This window comes from Gymnoscopelus microlampas (genome assembly GCF_963454915.1).
Source record: "Gymnoscopelus microlampas genome assembly, chromosome: 10".
Taxonomy (NCBI): domain Eukaryota; kingdom Metazoa; phylum Chordata; class Actinopteri; order Myctophiformes; family Myctophidae; genus Gymnoscopelus; species Gymnoscopelus microlampas.
Window position 1 is genome coordinate 56,047,021 of NC_139947.1, and position 22,162 is coordinate 56,069,182.

At 43.2% G+C, this 22,162-nt stretch overlaps 1 protein-coding gene across 3 annotated transcripts; it reads left to right on the plus strand.

Moving 5' to 3' along the window:
• Positions 1 to 132: 132 nt before the first annotated feature.
• lmod3 (leiomodin 3 (fetal)) lies at positions 133 to 20,354 on the plus strand. 3 transcript variants are annotated; one of them, XM_084068311.1, is made up of 6 exons: positions 133 to 821; positions 861 to 1,133; positions 14,292 to 15,041; positions 15,492 to 15,841; positions 16,953 to 17,664; positions 20,042 to 20,354. In XM_084068311.1, the coding sequence occupies exons 1-6, from the start codon at positions 804 to 806 to the stop codon at positions 20,087 to 20,089; spliced, it is 2,151 nt and encodes a 716-aa protein (XP_083924437.1). In that variant the 5' UTR covers positions 133 to 803; the 3' UTR covers positions 20,090 to 20,354. The 3 variants fall into 3 exon arrangements, with proteins under 3 accessions (XP_083924437.1, XP_083924436.1, XP_083924438.1); XM_084068310.1 differs by having other exon boundaries at positions 133 to 275; positions 792 to 1,133; XM_084068312.1 differs by lacking the exons at positions 133 to 821; positions 861 to 1,133 and adding an exon at positions 1,301 to 1,361.
• The last annotated feature ends 1,808 nt before the right edge of the window (positions 20,355 to 22,162 follow it).

The window sequence follows — 22,162 nt, forward strand, 5'->3', positions numbered from 1 at the left end:
ACACATGCTTCCTCAAATATCTTCCATGTCTCTCCACGTTTAATTTTAGACTCTCCAACAACAGAGAGACAACGTCTCAACACTCTGTCTTCACTGTAGAGTACTGTAGACTACTCTACTCTGTCTTCACTGTGTTCAGACTCACTGTGTTCTGGACCTTCAGCTTCTCTCATCAATAGGAATAAGGACTTTAGAGTTTTAATCTTCAATAGAAGCAAGACGTTTGGTTTTCTCTTTAACAGAAGCAACACCTTTTGAGTTTTCTTCTCTAATAAGTAAGGACTTTAAAGTTTTCTCTTCAATAGAAACAAGAAGTTTAGAGTTTTCTTTTAATAGAGGCAACAACTTTAAAGTTTTCTCTCTAATAGAAGCTCTTTGATAGAAGTAAGAAGTTTTATCTTTAATAGCAGGAAGACGTTTAGAGTTTTATCTTTAATAGAAGTAAGAAGTTTAGAGTTTTGTCTTTAATAGCAGGAAGACGTTTAGAGTTTTATCTTTAATAGCAGGAAGACGTTTAGAGTTTTATCTTTAATAGCAGGAAGACGTTTAGAGTTTTATCTTTAATAGCAGGAAGACGTTTAGAGTTTTATCTTTAATAGCAGGAAGACGTTTAGAGTTTTATCTTTAATAGCAGGAAGACGTTTAGAGTTTTATCTTTAATAGCAGGAAGACGTTTAGAGTTTTATCTGTAATAGCAGGAAGACGTTTAGAGTTTTATCTTTAAAAGCAGGAAGACATTTAGAGTTGTATCTGTAATAGCAGGAAGACATTTAGAGTTGTATCTGTAATAGCAGGAAGACGTCATGTCTAAGGACAGAGACGTCATGTCTAAGGACAAAGAGGACAAAGAGGACAGAGAGGTAGAAGAGGACATGGAGGAAGGAGAGATGGATGAAGATGAGCTCCTGGCCATGTTGTCTCCTGAGGAGCTGAAGGAGCTGCAGAGTGAGATGGACATCATCATCGCTCCAGACGAGAGGGTCCCGGTGGGACAGAGACAGAAGGACCAGACAGAGAAACCTCCAACCGGGACCTTTGACCACCGCTCTCTGGTGGATTACCTCTACTGGGAGAAGGAATCTACTCGTATGTTAGAGGAGGAGAGAGTACCTACTACTCTACTGCCTAGTCAGGTAATATATTACTATAATGTAATGTAATATAATGTAATATATCTGTACTGGGAGAAGGAATCTACTCGTATGTTAGAGGAGGAGAGAGTACCTACTACTCTACTGCCTAGTCAGGTAATATATTACTATAATGTAATGTAATATAATGTAATATATCTGTACTGGGAGAAGGAATCTACTCGTATGTTAGAGGAGGAGAGAGTACCTACTACTCTACTGCCTAGTCAGGTAATATATTACTATAATATAATGTAATATAATGTAATGTTAGAGGTTCATACTCTACTCTTCTGCCCATAAGACTGTTAGATCTACAAGTCCATTACTGAGTAGAGAGTTACTCAAGCTGTAGTGAGACTATAGAAACATTACCGTAGATCTACAAGCTGTAGTGAGACTATAGAAACATTACCGTAGATCTACAAGCTGTAGTGAGGGGAGACAGGAGGCCTCAAACTATTCATTAAAGCATCACAATGCCATGTGCTGTGATGCTTTGTGAGCTTGTAGATCTGCTAGAGGGGGGGGGGGAAGGAGGTGACCAAGTACTGACCCCTGGGGAACCCCGGTCAACAAAGTTTTTAGGGTTTAAATTCCAATAGAAGACGTTTGTCCTTCACAATATTTATATATATATATATATATGTATATATATATATATATATATATATATATATATATATATATATGTATGTATGTATGTATGTATATATGTATATATGTATATATGTATATATATATGTATATATATATATATATATATATATGTATGTATGTATGTATGTATATATGTATATATGTATATATATATATATATATGTATATATATATATATATATATATATATATATATATATATATATATATATATATATATATATAATACTGTAACAGGCTCTATGACCAGCAGCCATAATGGACACAAAGTGGGCCTCTTCCTTACTTCCTTCACAGGTCTTACCAATGATACTAATGAAGGCTCTGTTCTATTTAGTGTAACACAGTGGTTCTTAAACCATTTAATTTCAAAGACCCCCATAACTCTGAGATTTTACACATGGAACCAAATGGACGTGTACACTCTCAGAGTTACACACCCATAAGGGTCCATGTGGAACCCCCACAATGACCCATGAGGGTCCGTGGACCACACTTTGAGACCCACTGGTGTAGCAGAGTGTTTCCAGTGAGTCAACACCCTGACTCTGTTTGACCAGAATGGAACAGAGCCTTCATTAGTATCATTGTAACAACCAGAATGGAACAGAGCCTTCATTAGTATCATTGTAACAACCAGAATGGAACAGAGCCTTCATTAGTATCATTGTAACAACCAGAATGGAACAGAGCCTTCATTAGTATCATTGTAACAACCAGAATGGAACAGAGCCTTCATTAGTATCATTGTAACAACCAGAATGGAACAGAGCCTTCATTAGTATCATTGTAACAACCAGAATGGAACAGAGCCTTCATTAGTATCATTGTAACATCCAGAATGGAACAGAGCCTTCATTAGTATCATTGTAACAACCAGAATGGAACAGAGCCTTCATTAGTATCATTGTAACAACCAGAATGGAACAGAGCCTTCATTAGTATCATTGTAACAACCAGAATGGAACAGAGCCTTCATTAGTATCATTGTAACATCCAGAATGGAACAGAGCCTTCATTAGTATCATTGTAACAACCAGAATGGAACAGAGCCTTCATTAGTATCATTGTAACAACCAGAATGGAACAGAGTCTTCATTAGTATCATTGTAACATCCAGAATGGAACAGAGCCTTCATTAGTATCATTGTAACAACCAGAATGGAACAGAGCCTTCATTAGTATCATTGTAACAACCAGAATGGAACAGAGCCTTCATTAGTATCATTGTAACATCCAGAATGGAACAGAGCCTTCATTAGTATCATTGTAACAACCAGAATGGAACAGAGCCTTCATTAGTATCATTGTAACAACCAGAATGGAACAGAGCCTTCATTAGTATCATTGTAACAACCAGAATGGAACAGAGCCTTCATTAGTATCATTGTAACAACCAGAATGGAACAGAGCCTTCATTAGTATCATTGTAACAACCAGAATGGAACAGAGCCTTCATTAGTATCATTGTAACAACCAGAATGGAACAGAGCCTTCATTAGTATCATTGTAACATCCAGAATGGAACAGAGCCTTCATTAGTATCATTGTAACATCCAGAATGGAACAGAGCCTTCATTAGTATCATTGTAACAACCAGAATGGAACAGAGCCTTCATTAGTATCATTGTAACAACCAGAATGGAACAGAGCCTTCATTAGTATCATTGTAACAACCAGAATGGAACAGAGCCTTCATTAGTATCATTGTAACAACCAGAATGGAACAGAGCCTTCATTAGTATCATTGTAACAACCAGAATGGAACAGAGCCTTCATTAGTATCATTGTAACAACCAGAATGGAACAGAGCCTTCATTAGTATCATTGTAACAACCAGAATGGAACAGAGCCTTCATTAGTATCATTGTAACAACCAGAATGGAACAGAGCCTTCATTAGTATCATTGTAACATCCAGAATAGAACAGAGCCTTCATTAGTATCATTGTAACAACCAGAATGGAACAGAGCCTTCATTAGTATCATTGTAACAACCAGAATGGAACAGAGCCTTCATTAGTATCATTGTAACAACCAGAATGGAACAGAGCCTTCATTAGTATCATTGTAACATCCAGAATGGAACAGAGCCTTCATTAGTATCATTGTAACAACCAGAATGGAACAGAGCCTTCATTAGTATCATTGTAACAACCAGAATGGAACAGAGTCTTCATTAGTATCATTGTAACATCCAGAATGGAACAGAGCCTTCATTAGTATCATTGTAACAACCAGAATGGAACAGAGCCTTCATTAGTATCATTGTAACAACCAGAATGGAACAGAGCCTTCATTAGTATCATTGTAACATCCAGAATGGAACAGAGCCTTCATTAGTATCATTGTAACAACCAGAATGGAACAGAGCCTTCATTAGTATCATTGTAACAACCAGAATGGAACAGAGCCTTCATTAGTATCATTGTAACAACCAGAATGGAACAGAGCCTTCATTAGTATCATTGTAACAACCAGAATGGAACAGAGCCTTCATTAGTATCATTGTAACAACCAGAATGGAACAGAGCCTTCATTAGTATCATTGTAACAACCAGAATGGAACAGAGCCTTCATTAGTATCATTGTAACAACCAGAATGAAACAGAGCCTTCATTAGTATCATTGTAACAACCAGAATGGAACAGAGCCTTCATTAGTATCATTGTAACAACCAGAATGGAACAGAGCCTTCATTAGTATCATTGTAACAACCAGAATGGAACAGAGCCTTCATTAGTATCATTGTAACAACCAGAATGGAACAGAGCCTTCATTAGTATCATTGTAACAACCAGAATGGAACAGAGCCTTCATTAGTATCATTGTAACAACCAGAATGGAACAGAGCCTTCATTAGTATCATTGTAACAACCAGAATGGAACAGAGCCTTCATTAGTGTCATTGTAACAACCAGAATGGAACAGAGCCTTCATTAGTATCATTGTAACAACCAGAATGGAACAGAGCCTTCATTAGTATCATTGTAACAACCAGAATGGAACAGAGCCTTCATTAGTACATACAGAGTATCTCCATTTGATTTGATTTATTTGAAATGCAATAAAAACTACAGGTTACAGTTCAAGGATAAACAGAGGATGATGTGATGCCAGAGTGAGATCTAACCAACACCAACTCACCACACTCTATATGTAACATCAGGTCTATAGATCTACACACTCTATATGTAACATCAGGTCTATAGATCTACACACTCTATATCTAACATCAGGGTCTATAGATCTAAACACTCTCCTATGTAACATCAGGGTCTATAGATCTACACACTCTATATCTAACATCAGGGTCTATAGATCTACACACTCTCCTATGTAACATCAGGGTCTATAGATCTACACACTCTATATGTAACATCAGGGTCTATAGATCTACACACTCTATATCTAACATCAGGGTCTATATATCTACACACTCTATATGTAACATCAGGGTCTATAGATCTACACACTCTATATCTAACATCAGGGTCTATAGATCTACACACTCTATATGTAACATCAGGGTCTATAGATCTACACACTCTATATCTAACATCAGGGTCTATAGATCTACATGTGACGGTGGCCAGGTTGTCACATGTAACTTGCCACTTCTTTTTAGAATGCTGACACTCTTTACTTTGTCTCAATAATAAATAAATAACAATACACATTAAACTCACAACAATAAAATATCAGTTGCACGGTAAAGTGCGGGGTGCGTAATTACTGTGAGAATAATACTGTTTGTTAGGTACTGCAAGACTACGCCACCTTTTTATTTAAGAGGTAGGGTCCTCTGTAACACTCTTTCTTAGGCTATTCACAGGTTCGAGTTTACCCAGGTAAGTACAATACTTTTAAATGAGAACAACACTTCAACACGTATCCCTTGGAGAAAGCTGGACGGAAACAGGTTTGTATAAAAAGGTAATCTATTTTATTAAGCTAATACAGTGGCGTCTATAAGCCATAAAATATTGAAAAGCATAAACAAAATATAACACTAATTCTAAAACCTCAACCTCCTAATGCGCCCACTAACTAACTAAAATACAGGAATACAGACAATCACCAAACACTAAAAACAGACAGGGCTTGTGCAAACTATAGCAAATAAATAATGAATTTAGCGTTAAAGTGCCAACTATTACTGAAGCAGTAAAGTGCCAAGTGCCAATTCAATTGCTATATGTCATATACTCATCACGGTTCAATGCAAAAGGTGGGAATGTCCTTATATGGGGTTTAACTGGAGCGGGGGTTTAGGCCAGGAATCACCGTCTCTTCTTGTCTTCGTGCGTATTGCCTGCAATCATAGAAACTAGAACCAGTTCATCTGTTCAGGTATATTTCACATATGAGGTTTAGGACCGTGGGTTTATAAAGGTAACGTTGCATAGAAGGACACTTACTCGCCCGCCAGACTGTACGTCTGGCTTTGAGGGTGTGAAGCGCGCAACGTTATCGCCACTGGACCTCTCCTCCGTTCCTTGGTTCGTCTGTCTGTCCTCCCCGTCTCTGCTGCTACTGCGCCGTCTGCTCACCGTCCGCTGCTGGTGGCTTGGTACGTGCCGCGATCACTGTATTCCCCACCTCTGCTCCGTGGTATGTCTGCTCCTCCTGTGCACAACCGTCCCTTCTGGCTGTCACTTCCACACTGCCCTGTATGCCTGTCTCTCTGCTGTCCAAGTGGCTCGCGCTCACTTTTGAATAAGGTGGGCCACACCCTACTCCGCCCTCATTCGCTCTGCCACCAGCGTGACCTGGGGACATTGGCCGTCCGCTGTCACAAGGCCAATGTCACACAGCCTATAGGGGAGTCCAATGTCAAGTGGCTCGGGGACCGGGGGGAAATACATTGTCAACCATAAAACATGCAGTGCAGAAATATAGTTAAGAGAATGATGTTTTTAAGTGCGTAATACAGGTTTTTCATCATCAATAAAAAATGTTACAATTTGGTTTCACCCCCCTGCTTTGACCCTGTCACATCCCCCCCCACTTTTCCGTTGCCAGTCCCTGCAACTGTCCCTAATCATGTCCATACCTCTGGGGTGGCTGGCCTATATTTGCTCTTCCCGAGCGCCGTGGCTCATCTGGTGCTCTCGGGACGGAGAGAAACCCATAATACTGCGGCGTTGTTGCTTCTACCTGCTCGGGCTGCACTACAGCTGGGGGGTCCTCGTGGGGCGACCTGGGGGCTACACACACTTTCAACGCATTTCTATGTATGGTCTTTTCTCGCCCCCCCTTCTCGGGTCTGACTCGGTACACCAACCCCGTAGCTCCCACCTGTTCCATCACTGCGTAAGGCTCGGGGTCCCACCACGTACTCAATTTCCCCTGGCCATCTCTCTTCCTATTTCGAATCCACACTCTCTCTCCTGGTAATAGGGGTGTAATACCGGCCCTACGGTCATAAACCTGCTTTCTCCTCTTGGCCGTTTCTCCCATCCTCTCCCCTGCGGTCCTATAAGCTGTCGCCATTCTCTGTTGGTGGTCCTGTACCCAGCCACCCACTCCCATGCGCTCTTGCGCTGACTGCACTCCTAACTGGACATCTATAGGGCGCCTCAAATGTCGGCCAAACATTAAGTAGGCGGGGGCATAACCCGTAGCACTATGGATCGTGTTGTTATAAGCATGAACTAACTCGGGTAAGTGCTCATTCCATCTTCCTTGTTTATCAGTGTCTAGTGATCGCAACATGTTCAGTAATGTCTGATTAAATCGTTCCACTCCACCGTTCCCAGCCGGGTGGTACGGAGTGGTGCGACTTTTTGCAATACCATAAGTCTGACATAAATGGTGCATTAACTCGGACTCGAAGTTGGGGCCTCGATCTGAGTGGAACCGGGCCGGACAGCCGAACGGCTGGATAATATGCGTCCATAACGCACGGACAGTGGTGTGCGCAGTCTGGTCTCGGGTGGCAATAGCCCAACTATAACGGGTGAATAAGTCAGTAGCTACCAGAATGTTTTGCCACGCATCAGCAGGCCTACCTAATGTGAGGAAATCAATGGCTATTACTTCTAGTGGATATGAGACTTCAAAGGGTTGTAAGGGGGCCCGAGGCTCTGACCTGTTCCTCTGCAGGCTGCAGGCGACACAACCCTGTTGTAACTGACGCACCGCTCCCTCCATGCCTGGCCAATAGAACCGACGTCGCAGCTGGGCCAAGGTCCTCTCCAACCCAGCATGCGCCGCGGCCGTGTGGATTCCTCTCCATACCTCCTCTCTGCGTGAACCTGGACAAATGATCTGTGAGTATTGTTCTTTGGTATAAGGATCGGTCACCTTCCTATATAACACATGATTTCGTATAATCAGTTTGTTCCACTGGCGTAACAGTTGCCGCGCTCCCCGAGTCCAATTCTTCCTCTCCACCATATTAGGGGCTCTCCCCCGTTCCACGCACCTCTTCACCACCTGCACATCTGGATCCCGATCCTGCGTCTCTCTCCACTCATCCTCCCGGGCTGCTGGCGTCGATTGTACAGCCGCCACATCTACAGGCTGCACTGGGAACCGCGATAGGGCATCAGCGTTGGCGTTGTTTTTGCCCGGTCGATACTTGATGTCGAAAGTAAACGACGCAAGTTGAGCAGCCCACCGTTGTTCCACAGCTCCCAATCTAGCCGTTTGGAGATGCGCAACAGGGTTATTGTCCGTGAATATTGTGAATCGAGCGCCAGTGAGATAATCTTTAAACTTCTCGGTCACGGCCCATTTAAGGGCCAAAAGCTCCAATTTGAACGAGCTATAATTTGCGTCATTCTGCTCGGTCGGGTGGAGACTGCGGCTTGCATAAGCTATTACACGTTCGTGACCGTCTTGGACCTGGGCTAGAACCGCTCCCAACCCACGGCCACTCGCATCAGTGTAAACCACAAAAGGCTGTGTATAATCCGCATACGCTAACACCGGGGCTTGTGTGAGGGCACTCTTTAACGCATCAAACGCCCGCTGGCACTCCGAAGTCCACTCGACTTTACACTGGTGGGATTTTACGTCATTTGGGATTCCTATCAATAAGTTGTTTAAGGGTCGTGCTATAGCAGCAAAAGAGGACACGAAACGCCTATAGTAACCCGCTAGACCTAGAAACGCGCGGACCTCGCGGACCGTTGAGGGTGGTGTCCAGTCCCGCACTGCCACCACTTTCTCCGGATCGGGCCGCACTCCCTCTTTGTCCACGACATGGCCCAGAAATTGCACTTCCCTCCGCAGAAGTTTGCATTTGTCTAACCGCAGCTTCAGTCCATGTCTCCACAGGCGTTGGAAGACGAGCTCGAGGTGCTGTAGATGAGAGGAGAAGTCAGGTGAATATACTATAATGTCATCAAGATATACCAGCAAGGATTCTGTCACCTGACCACTCAGACACTGCTGCATCAGCCTCTGGAACGTCGCGGGCGCATTACAAAGCCCGAACGGCATGCGTTGAAACTCGAACAGGCCCAGCGGGGTCGTAAAGGCGGTCTTCTCCCGGTCCCGGGGATCCATTCCTACTTGCCAATACCCGCTGGCCAGGTCTAACGTGGAGAACCATTGCGCCTTCGTCAGGCTGGTGAGCGTCTCTTCTATCCTGGGTAGGGGGAAGGCGTCCTTGTGCGTCACGGCGTTAAGTTTCCTGTAGTCGACGCAGAACCTCCAGCTGCCATCTTTCTTCTTGACCAGTACGATAGGTGCCGCCCACGGACTGCAACTCTCCTTGATGACTCCCTTCTCCAGCATCTCATTCAGGAGGGTCTTCATCTCCCGGTACATGGAGGGCGGCAACGGCCGGTGTCGCTCTCGTATGGGTGCCGCGTCTCCGGTCGGTATCTGGTGTTGCACGACGTCCGTCCGTCCGAAATCCTCGTCATGGATGGCGAACACCTTCTTCCACCGACACAACATCTCGTGTAACTCTCTCTTCTGCGCCTCCGGCAGGTCATCACGCTCCGTCAACACTTCCATCTCTTCGGGCAGGGTCTTCAGTGGTCCATCATCTTCCACACTGATTACGGCCACTTCCACCTCTCCGTCGGTCCCCAGGGACAGGCTCAGGTCCCTGCCGCCTCGGACATCCGCTTCTTCCACCGGGTACAGCCTCCCCAGCTTCTGGTGGCGGTCCAGGACCAGACTATATGCGTGTGGGTTGCACACTCGTATGGGAACACGTCCGTGGCGCACCGTGACGAGGGCACGGGCCACTCCCAAATCTTTTCCATCCGGCAAGGCTTCCATCAAGGCCTCGTAGTCCGCTCCATTTGGTCCTCTCCAAGCGCGGCCCCAGATCATCACTTCACTCTGCGCGGGGATTCGAATCTTCCGCCGGCCGACCGGCCACACATAACCGATGGACCCATCTTCGTTCGTCACTGCCTCCACCCTCCTACAGGTGGCGAATGCGTCCTTCCACAGCGTCCTTCCCTGCTGACATGGAAACACAGGCCTCCCAGGCCATTTAAAGAGGGCATGCCATACAGCGTTCACGACATTCATCCCAATAATCAGCGGTTGAGTACAATGTTCATCTTTCACGATTACAACTCCTCTCCCTGGGATCTTCATTCCCTCCAGCTCTAGGTCCAATATGGCATAGCCAGTGTACGGCAAGTCAAGACCATTAGCGGCGCGTAATTTAAAAACAAGGGGCCCATTTCCCAACGTTAGGTGTGAGAATTTTTCCTCAAATAAGCTTTGCTGCATTAATGTGACTTGTGACCCAGTATCCAGTAACCCCCTTAAGTGGACTCCTCCCATAGTGATCCCAATAGTCGGACAGTCCCCAATAAACACTTCATTAGCCCTTGATCTGGCGAGTGCGCGCTGCACCCCTGTCTCCCGGACCTCGGCGACAGGGCGTACTAGTTTAAATGATTGGGGCCAGATTTACAAAAGCGAGCAATGTGCCCAGACTGCCTACAGCTCCTACAGATCGGCCTACCTCCCTCATCCCACTCGTTGCGTTGGTACGGCTCCCGGCGTCGTTCAGATGGAGGCGAACCGCGAGGTCGTGTATCGGTGGTGTTGGGTCGAAGGAGCGGTCTGATCTCTTTCATGAGCTCCTGCGTAAACCCCTGCATTTGCGATTTGACGTCTTCCATAATCTCCTGTTTCAGTTTCTCTCTCCATTCAGATTCCTGTGAGGGTGTTGGGATAGAGACAGGTTTAACAGCATGGCACAAGATTTCAGCAGTCCCTTCTCTTCTATGTTCAGTGTCTAGTAGGAAGGCCTCATTTTTTAGGGCGGCGAAGTCTTCTGTGGGGTTTCGACGGGCATATATTCTTAAGGCTTGACCCAGAGGGCCTTCAGACAGTCCTACAAGTAACTGCTCTCGCAGAATGGCATCGGAGGGAGCGGTGTCTGGGTCGAGCCGCCGCAGCCCGCAGAACAACTCTCTAAGCCTCAAAATATAAGCCTGCACACTTTCGCCTGCGCGTTGCGCACAGCCATAGAACAAGGCACGAGCTTGGGAAGCAGAAACAGATGTTTTATACAACGTGTCTAAACATTTAAAGACTTTGGCCACTGTATTGCGATCTTCCTTGTCAATTACACTAATTTGTCGCTTAGCTTCCTCAGTAAGGGTCTGTACTACAAAAGCAACTTTTTTCTCCTCTGTTAAATCCTGAGTGCCCAATAATCCTTTAATCTGTTCTCTCCATTCCCTGTATTTCTCCTCACCTTCTATGCCCGAAAACTTAGGTAGCCACGGTGCCCCTGGATACACTGGCATCATCATCATTACTTTCTTGATTCAACCAAACAAAACAAAACAAAAAGCAGCAAAACAGCAAAATTTCAATACAGTTTCTCTTAGGGATTTTGTGTTGTTCTCTACCCAGTCCTGCCGCGCTACGCCAAATATGTGACGGTGGCCAGGTTGTCACATGTAACTTGCCACTTCTTTTTAGAATGCTGACACTCTTTACTTTGTCTCAATAATAAATAAATAACAATACACATTAAACTCACAACAATAAAATATCAGTTGCACGGTAAAGTGCGGGGTGCGTAATTACTGTGAGAATAATACTGTTTGTTAGGTACTGCAAGACTACGCCACCTTTTTATTTAAGAGGTAGGGTCCTCTGTAACACTCTTTCTTAGGCTATTCACAGGTTCGAGTTTACCCAGGTAAGTACAATACTTTTAAATGAGAACAACACTTCAACACGTATCCCTTGGAGAAAGCTGGACGGAAACAGGTTTGTATAAAAAGGTAATCTATTTTATTAAGCTAATACAGTGGCGTCTATAAGCCATAAAATATTGAAAAGCATAAACAAAATATAACACTAATTCTAAAACCTCAACCTCCTAATGCGCCCACTAACTAACTAAAATACAGGAATACAGACAATCACCAAACACTAAAAACAGACAGGGCTTGTGCAAACTATAGCAAATAAATAATGAATTTAGCGTTAAAGTGCCAACTATTACTGAAGCAGTAAAGTGCCAAGTGCCAATTCAATTGCTATATGTCATATACTCATCACGGTTCAATGCAAAAGGTGGGAATGTCCTTATATGGGGTTTAACTGGAGCGGGGGTTTAGGCCAGGAATCACCGTCTCTTCTTGTCTTCGTGCGTATTGCCTGCAATCATAGAAACTAGAACCAGTTCATCTGTTCAGGTATATTTCACATATGAGGTTTAGGACCGTGGGTTTATAAAGGTAACGTTGCATAGAAGGACACTTACTCGCCCGCCAGACTGTACGTCTGGCTTTGAGGGTGTGAAGCGCGCAACGTTATCGCCACTGGACCTCTCCTCCGTTCCTTGGTTCGTCTGTCTGTCCTCCCCGTCTCTGCTGCTACTGCGCCGTCTGCTCACCGTCCGCTGCTGGTGGCTTGGTACGTGCCGCGATCACTGTATTCCCCACCTCTGCTCCGTGGTATGTCTGCTCCTCCTGTGCACAACCGTCCCTTCTGGCTGTCACTTCCACACTGCCCTGTATGCCTGTCTCTCTGCTGTCCAAGTGGCTCGCGCTCACTTTTGAATAAGGTGGGCCACACCCTACTCCGCCCTCATTCGCTCTGCCACCAGCGTGACCTGGGGACATTGGCCGTCCGCTGTCACAAGGCCAATGTCACACAGCCTATAGGGGAGTCCAATGTCAAGTGGCTCGGGGACCGGGGGGAAATACATTGTCAACCATAAAACATGCAGTGCAGAAATATAGTTAAGAGAATGATGTTTTTAAGTGCGTAATACAGGTTTTTCATCATCAATAAAAAATGTTACAATTTGGTTTCACCCCCCTGCTTTGACCCTGTCACATACACACTCTATATCTAACATCAGGGTCTATAGATCTACACACTCTATATGTAACATCAGGGTCTCTAGATCTACACACTCTATATGTAACATCAGGGTCTCTAGATCTACACACTCTATATCTAACATCAGGGTCTATAGATCTACACACTCTCCTATGTAGCATCAGGGTCTATAGATCTACACACTCTATATGTAACATCAGGTCTATAGATCTACACACTCTCCTATGTAGCATCAGGGTCTATAGATCTACACACTCTCCTATGTAACATCAGGGTCTATAGATCTACACACTCTCCTATGTAACATCAGGGTCTATAGATCTACACACTCTCCTATGTAGCATCAGGGTCTATAGCTCTAAGCTGTGTCACCACAGTGCTTCACCTCCTACTGGCTCTACTGTAGCAGATAGACGATCTACAAGCTCACAATAGATTTGCTATTTGCACTTTCTGAACGTTTTGAAAAAGGTAAAACAAGATTGATCATCAATACTAATAATATCAAGGTCTTCAAACAATATTGTGATATTTGATTTCTTACATAATCCACAGATATTTTATTATTACATTATTAAACACACCAATAGTTGAAATCAGTGTTAATTTTGACAGGAAATATTGATGTATTTTTAGTCAGGCTTTTGAATACAATTCTATTTAGTCTCTTAGTCATATTTAGTCACCTGAAATGTTTCACTTTTAGTCTAGATTTAGTTTAACTAAATATTATATTTTAGTCGACTAAACCTACAGTTGATTTAGTCTACTAAAATGTATGTTGGCCTTGATGGCGTCGTAATGCTTGATTTAGTGTGCCGAAAATAGCAGATCAATGTAGATCGGCTATTTTCGGAGCGTAAGACCCACTCACAACCAAGCATAACACGACTAGTCGTAGTTCTACTGGATCTCTTCTCCACTAGTCTTAGTTCTACTGGATCTCTTCTCCACTAGTCTTAGTTCTATTGGATCTCTTCTCCACTAGTCTTAGTTCTATTGGATCTCTTCTCCACTAGTCTTAGTTCTATTGGATCTCTTCTCCACTAGTCCCTCACTGACATTTTAGACTAGTTTGTATTTGTTGCCAAAATTGTCAGTGTATTTAGTCATAGTTTTTGTCATCATTTCTCATCATAGTTTTAGTCGATGAAATTAACACTGGTTGAAATTGACTTAACTTATTCTGTTTCTTTGTCTTCATCAGAAAACTCTTAAAGAGGAAGCGGAGAGGAAAGAGGAAGAGGAGAGGAAAGAGGAAGAGGAGAGGAAAGAGGAAGAAGAAAGGAGAAAGGAAGAAGAGAGGAGAAAGGAAGCAGAGAGGAGAAAGGAAGCAGAGAGAAGAAAGGAAGCAGAGAGGAGAAAGGAAGCAGAGAGGAAAGAGGCAGAGGAAAAGGCTGAGGAAGTGGAATACGTCTATGAAGTGATAGATGAAGAGTTGGAGGAAGAGGAGGCTGACAGGGGTGGAGAACAGGAAGTGGTCGAGGAAATCATTGAGGAAGTGGAGGAAGAAGAGGAAGTGCCGGAGGCCGAGGAGGAAGAAGAGAACGGGGTCAAACCGGCTGCAGAAAAAAGCGAACGTGAAGAAGCTCAGAATAACACAGACAGCAACAAACAGCAACCGTCTACAGAACCAGAGAAGAAGAAACAGCCGTCGGAGTGTTTAGACTCGAATCAAAGTTCGGCACAAATTCAAGACAAAGAAGAAGACATCCAGTCCTCCAGAGAAGTTCTCCCTTCGTCTCCGGACGAAACCAACAAAGAAACCCCCCCGCAGACCCCCCCGCAGAGAGTGGACGTGAAGAAGATCAACAAACTGAAACTCCCAACACTGTCGCTCCCAGGAATGATGGGAGGGGGAGGGGCCATCAAACTGTCCTCTAGACCGTCTGGAAACGAGACCAATCTGGACACGACGCTGGACAAGATCCGCAAGAACAACCCCATCGTGACAGAGGTCAATAATATTAATAATAATAATAATTATAGACTCATGCAACGTTTAAAAATGTCATTTCAATAGCAGGTTATCAGTGGTTCTCAAATATTTACATTTCAAGAAACCTCCCTTAACTCTGTCAGTACACTGTCAGAGCTACAGACCCTGAAAGGGTCCATTTAAAACCCCCTCAAGGAACCCAAGAGTCTTTGGACACCACTTTGAGAACCACTGATTTAGCCGGATGCTAGGGTCATTGTTTACCTCGTATCCTATAGTTTCAAATGTACAGATTATTATGTTGATAGTATATTGTTTAGACAGATTCTAGGTTCATTGTTTACCTGTAATCCTAGTTAACTGAGACACTACACTGTCTCTCTACATTCTATGTATGTCTTTACCTTGTTTACTGTAAGTCACTCTGGATAAAGAGCGTTTGATAAATGATTACATTGTAAATTTCAGGTCAACCTCAACAACATCGAGAACATTCCCAAGGCGATGCTCCTGGACTACGTCAACGCCCTGAAGAAGAACAAACACGTGAAGACCTTCAGCATCGCCAACACTGGCGTGGACGAGAACATCGCCTTCAACCTCGCCAACATGCTCCGGGAGAACCGCAGCATCGCCACGCTCAACATCGAGTCCAACTTCGTCACGGGGAAAGGCATCGTGGCGATCATCCGCTGCCTCCAGTTCAACGAGACGCTCACGGAGCTACGCTTCCACAACCAGAGGCACATGCTGGGCCACCACGCCGAGATGGAGATCTCACGTCTGCTGAAGGCCAACAACACCCTGCTGAAGATGGGGTATGTAGTCCATAAATACCCTGATGAAGATATGTAGTCCATAAACACCCTGCTGAAGATGGGGTATGTAGTCCTTAAACACCCTGCTGAAGATAGGGTATGTAGTCCATTAATACCCTGCTGAAGATGGGGTATGTAGTCCTTAAACACCCTGCTGAAGATAGGGTATGTAGTCCATTAATACCCTGCTGAAGATGGGGTATGTAGTCCTTAAACACCCTGCTGAAGATAGGGTATGTAGTCCATTAATACCCTGCTTAAGATCTCTGGAAGACTCAAAAGAAATTACACTCATAATCACATTTATCAAAGTGCACACAGACAGACATTGTAGTCAGATTAAAAGCCGCCAGGCAAACCCTTCTTAACATCATAGGATTCATCAGGGGTTCAAAGGCTTGTGAATATAGAAGGGTTTTGAGCCTGGAGCCTGGAACCACTCAACGGAGGGGGCAGACCCTAACAGACCCTACAGACCCTAACAGACCCTACAGACCTAACAGACCTAACAGACCCTAACAGACCTAACAGACCTAACAGACCTAACAGACCTACAGTAACAGCGAAGGGAATACTGTTCCATAGTTTAGCGACAGCAAAGGCGTGAACACCCCTGAACTTCAGTCTCCAAAGTGGCCCTGTCTGCTGACCTGAGGGTCCTAGTGGTGACCTGTCTGCTGACCTGAGGGTCCTAGTGGTGACCTGTCTGCTGACCTGAGGGTCCTAGTGGTGAGGGGAAAGGACAAGAGGTGAGCGAAGATATGATGAGTTTATTATTTTCTTACAATAAAGGAGAGACAAAACAGGAGGTTTTATACACATCATTTGCATATACTTTACATTCAAAATACACAATGTATGGTACAACGTGACTTACACTGAACTTCTGAAACCTTCAGCTCCATGGACCCACTTTCCCAGAAACAAAAACTCCACTGGGTCTTCAGGTCAATACCTCCATGACCTTTGTTATGGTGCTTTTAGCACAACCAAGTCACCGGCAGCGACAGAAGCAATGTGTCATTTACAGATAAGCTGTTAGAAACAGAACTAGTTCCTGCACATAAAAAGCATATAATAATAATGAAACGTGTGTTTTTTTTTTTACCAGGTACCACTTTGAGCAGCCGGGGCCCAGGATGGTGGTGACCAACCTTCTGACCAGGAACCTGGACAACCAGAGGCAGCAGAGGAAGGAGGAGCAGAGACTGCAGGAGGAGCGTGAGAAGAAGGAGACCCTGCAGATGTACGAGAACAGCCTCAACCTGCCTCCCGGGCTGCTGCAGATGTTGGGGTACGTCCCGCCCATCGAGGTTCTGCAGCAGCACGGCCTGGTTCCCCCCGACGAGATACTACGTAAGAACGGCCTGGTTCTGCCCAACATGGAACATCTGCAAGAACAACGAGAGAACAACGCGTCGTCCTCCAAGTCACAACAACAACAACAACAACAACAACAACATAAACGTACGCCGAACAACAACAACATTCCAAAGACGCAGAACGCAGCCGAACCGGCCAATCCGCTGAAGGACGTGCAGCTTAAAAAGACGCCAAAGAAACGTAACCCTCTGTTCGTCATGGACGACCCCGAGGAGGAGAGGAGGAGACCTCTCCCCGATGTCCAGCTGAGGAGGACCTCCAGGGCCAGGGAGGCGGGCGGCGAAGACGACTTCCTGCGGTACGAGAAGCCCAACCTGAAGGCCGTCATCCAGACCCTGAAGCCCGTTCCTCGTCGCAGGGAACCGGCCAAGGTGGACGAGACGCCCAGAGACCACCTGCTCAACCAGATCAAACAGAGCAACATCGCCTACCTGAAAGCTGTGAGTACTGAAGTCTGACATCACTGCCACTAGAGGGCGCTATGCCCCTGGGTCACACATTATTTTCCCAACAGAAATTCCCCATAGAGAAATCTTAGATCACGTCGTATAAGAACTGTGTTCCAATAATAAACTAATCAGCGTTTCAGTGATTTGACTGGATATGAAGCATCAACTGACTGTGAAAAAAGTACAAATTTATCTAAAGAGTAAGAACATTTAAATATATTCTCAAACAGAGACGTTATTAAATGTAACTGAATATCATAAATATCACATGACCTGACAGTCACATGACCACACAGAACATTTAGAACACAATTCTTATGATCATGTGATCTAAGAAATTATATTGGGAAAATACTGTTCCAAATGGACCCATATGGGTGTGTAAATCTGAGAGTGTACAAATGTGTTTGTACACTCCATTTCACTCTCAGATGTATGGGGGTTCTTGAAATTAAAAGGTTTGAGAAACACTGTGTTACACTAAATGGAACAGAACCTTCATTAGAACCACTGTGTTACACTAAATGGAACAGAGCCTTCATTAGAACCACTGTGCTACACTAAATGGAACAGAGCCTTCCTTAGAACCACTGTGTTACACTAAATGGAACAGAGCCTTCATTAGAACCACTGTGTTACACTAAATGGAACAGAACCTTCATTAGAACCACTGTGTTACACTAAATGGAACAGAGCCTTCATTAGAACCACTGTGCTACACTAAATGGAACAGAGCCTTCCTTAGAACCACTGTGTTACACTAAATGGAACAGAGCCTTCATTAGAACCACTGTGTTACACTAAATGGAACAGAGCCTTCATTAGAACCACTGTGCTACACTAAATGGAACAGAGCCTTCATTAGAACCACTGTGTTACACTAAATGCAACAGAGCCTTCATTAGAACCACTGTGTTACACTAAATGGAACAGAGCCTTCATTAGAACCACTGTGTTACACTAGATGGAACAGAGCCTTCATTAGAACCACTGTGTTACACTAAATGGAACAGAGCCTTCATTAGAACCACTGTGTTACACTAGATGGAACAGAGCCTTCATTAGAACCACTGTGTTACACTAAATGGAACAGAGCCTTCATTAGAACCACTGTGCTACACTAGATGGAACAGAGCCTTCATTAGAACCACTGTGCTACACTAAATGGAACAGAGCCTTCATTAGAACCACTGTGTTACACTAAATGGAACAGAGCCTTCATTAGAACCACTGTGTTACACTAGATGGAACAGAGCCTTCATTAGAACCACTGTGCTACACTAAATGGAACAGAGCCTTCATTAGTATCATTGTAACACAGGTGAAGGAAGTAAGGAAGAGGTCCAGTTTCTGTCAAATATGGCTGCTGTGCATAAAGACTATTATTACCTCTGTAATCTGAAGGTTTTTAAATATATATTTTTTACAATCACTAATTATCAAATCTGTAATAAGATTTACCAGCTGTTGTAATTATTACTCTCCGCCAGGAGAGTATTGTTATCACTGCGTTTTCACTTTCTAAACATGACACACCGATTGGTCAAGCCTCACGTGACACGTGAAATACTGTGATGTGATTGGCTAGTGACGCCACCGGGCCTATATATACATGGCATCACTCTGACAGTGTCTCCGCCACTGTCAGAGTGAGGTAAGACGGGAACCATGAAATGGGTGCATGGCTGATACATAATTGGCAGATAGGACAGATAGGACATTTATATAGACAGGAGGGATATGACATAGGACACTTATACAGACAGGAGGGATAGGACACTCACACAGACAGAACGGAAGAGGACACTTACCCAGACAGGTTGGATAGGACACTTACATATACAAGAGGGATAGCGACCTATAAATACATGTGTCACTGTGATAAGCCAGATTCCAATACCGAAAATCCGGCCACTAGCTCACTCCCAGACCTTCGAACCGGAAGTAGTCAAGTAGTCGCGGTCCAATTGTTCCTATCTGTCTTATTGGACAGATAGGACAGATAGGACACTTATATAGACAGGAGGGATATGACACTTACATAGACAGGACGGATAGGACAGGAGGGATAGGACACTTACACAGAATGAACGGAAGAGGACACTTACCCAGACAGGATGGATAGGACACTTACATATACAAGAGGGATAGCGACCTTCGCGACCTTCGAACCAACACAAGTCTTCTGGCGGAGAGTTGTGCTCCGAGGAGCACTTTTTCTAGTTAATAATCTTATTATTTACAGTGTACTGTATTGAGGCCTGAGGGGTCCCTGAGGGAGGGGTCCCTGAGGCCTGAGGGGTCCCATAGACAACAACACGGGTTCTCAAACCTGTTCATGTTCTTCTTCTTCTTCTTCTCTCTCCAGGTTCCTCTTCCCAAACAGTTGGAATCTCCTGAAACGAGTCTCTTCTGAAATAATAAATCCATATTCCAGATACTGTGTATTTTAATGTTTCATTTCTTCCTTTGGTTTGTATTTATTTACCATCATATAATAATAACAATAATAATAAGGGTAATAATAATAATAATAATAATAATAATAATAATAATAATAATAATAATATATATTTAACATCATATAAAAGGCCAGGATCAGTACTATTAACCAAGCATACAGACTGTTTAGAAAAAAGAAAAGTGAAATATACATTTATCGATTTATTGTGGTATGTATTTATGTATCTATCTAGTATTGTGGTACAGTATGTATTTATGTATCTATCTAGTATTGTGGTACAGTATGTATTTATGTATCTATCTAGTATTGAATGATTACATGATTAAAAGTCTGTTGCTATTAAAGCAGTGTTGCCATGTCTGCTTATTATAAGCTACTTGTTTGTAAAGTTGCTTGTAAATATTGGTATTTGGGGGGTTTTCATACTGAGGCTGATCAGACCCCGGCCTGTGTCCAAGTGACATGGTACTGCCCCCTAGTGGCATGCTACTGCCACCAGTGTCTCTTGGGGGCTTATGGTTAGCCTGGCATTGGCCAGACTGATAACGTGGATTCACTCTCAACTCAGGTGGTGGCACTGTGACACTAGGAGCTTCTGGGCTGTGGGTTTCCTCCAGGCCACTAGGAGGCTCTGCTGTGGGTTTCCTCTAGCCCTAGTCCAGAGCGTTAGTGATTCTCTCTAACGCTCTGCCAGGCGCTGGGCTCTGCGCTTGTACAAGGAATTCCACTGTCCTGCGAGGGCTCCAACAGTGAAAATAAACAAAACCATTTCGTTACACACCTAACCAAAGGCTGTTTTGTGTTGTTGAAAGTCTATTCTCGGAGGTGGGAGGCCTCTCAGCACCACCTTCTCTGTAAAATACACTTTTTGGCCAGAAAAGGAAATATTTCACCGGAAGGAAAACATATTTTTGGTTGCTCCACAGTGCCCTCTACAGAGGGTCAATGGAATTTTTCCAGAATTATTTATTTTCCCCCAGAATTATATATATATATATATATATATATATATATATATATATATATATATATATATATATATATATATATATATATATATATATATATATATAATTAAACAATAAAAAATAAATACATACATAAATAACGTAGAATGATAAATATTGTGGACAAAGGAATGTGTTTAAAAACTGACAATAAATTCTGCTTCCTTAAAGCAGGTAAACTTTTATTATCATGGTGGACAGACAGCTGTGTTTATTGATAATGTTATCAATGTGTTTACACTCAATGTTATTAATTAATGTGTTTGTTTACACCATCAATACTCAATAACATAGAAAAACGTAGAATATGGAAGAATCCTCTGTGAGGTCAGCATGCACACACTCCTGTTAATGTGACACATATGTGTTAATATATGTTAATATATGTTAATGTGACACACATATGCACTTAATGTGAGAAATGCCAAAATATAAAACGCACATCAGTATCTTTTCTACTGTACAAGGAAAAACCATGTGATCCTATGTATTACTGTAACAGAAAGTAAGGAACATTGATGTTGAGTTATTATTATAATGCAGGGGAGAAATACACATAATACTGTACACACTTCAACCCTTTATTATGTTCTCTGCATGCTCTATTATGAGAATAAACACGTGAGATTAAAATGTAAAAGAAGAACAGACATGAACTCAAATGAATGAATATTCAAACAATAATAAAAAGCATTTGCCGTTCATTTTAAATATTGCATAGCTGTGATCAGAGGTTTTTACTGAGTGTTCTAGATTAAAGACAAAATTAATACGGCATAAATATGATATGTTAATTATATTCTATTATGGTCATTGGTCAGGTCACAGAAATATACAAACTCCAGAGGAATTGAACCCCTCTCCAAATATACATGATTCCAAGTTATTAATAGTAGTATTATTGCTATTATATATAAATACTGTATTTCATCACCTCGAGGGAATAGAAGAACATAAATAAGTATAACTTGTTTTGAGGCAAAATGTTTAGTTCTGATTTCCTCTATGTATTCATTTA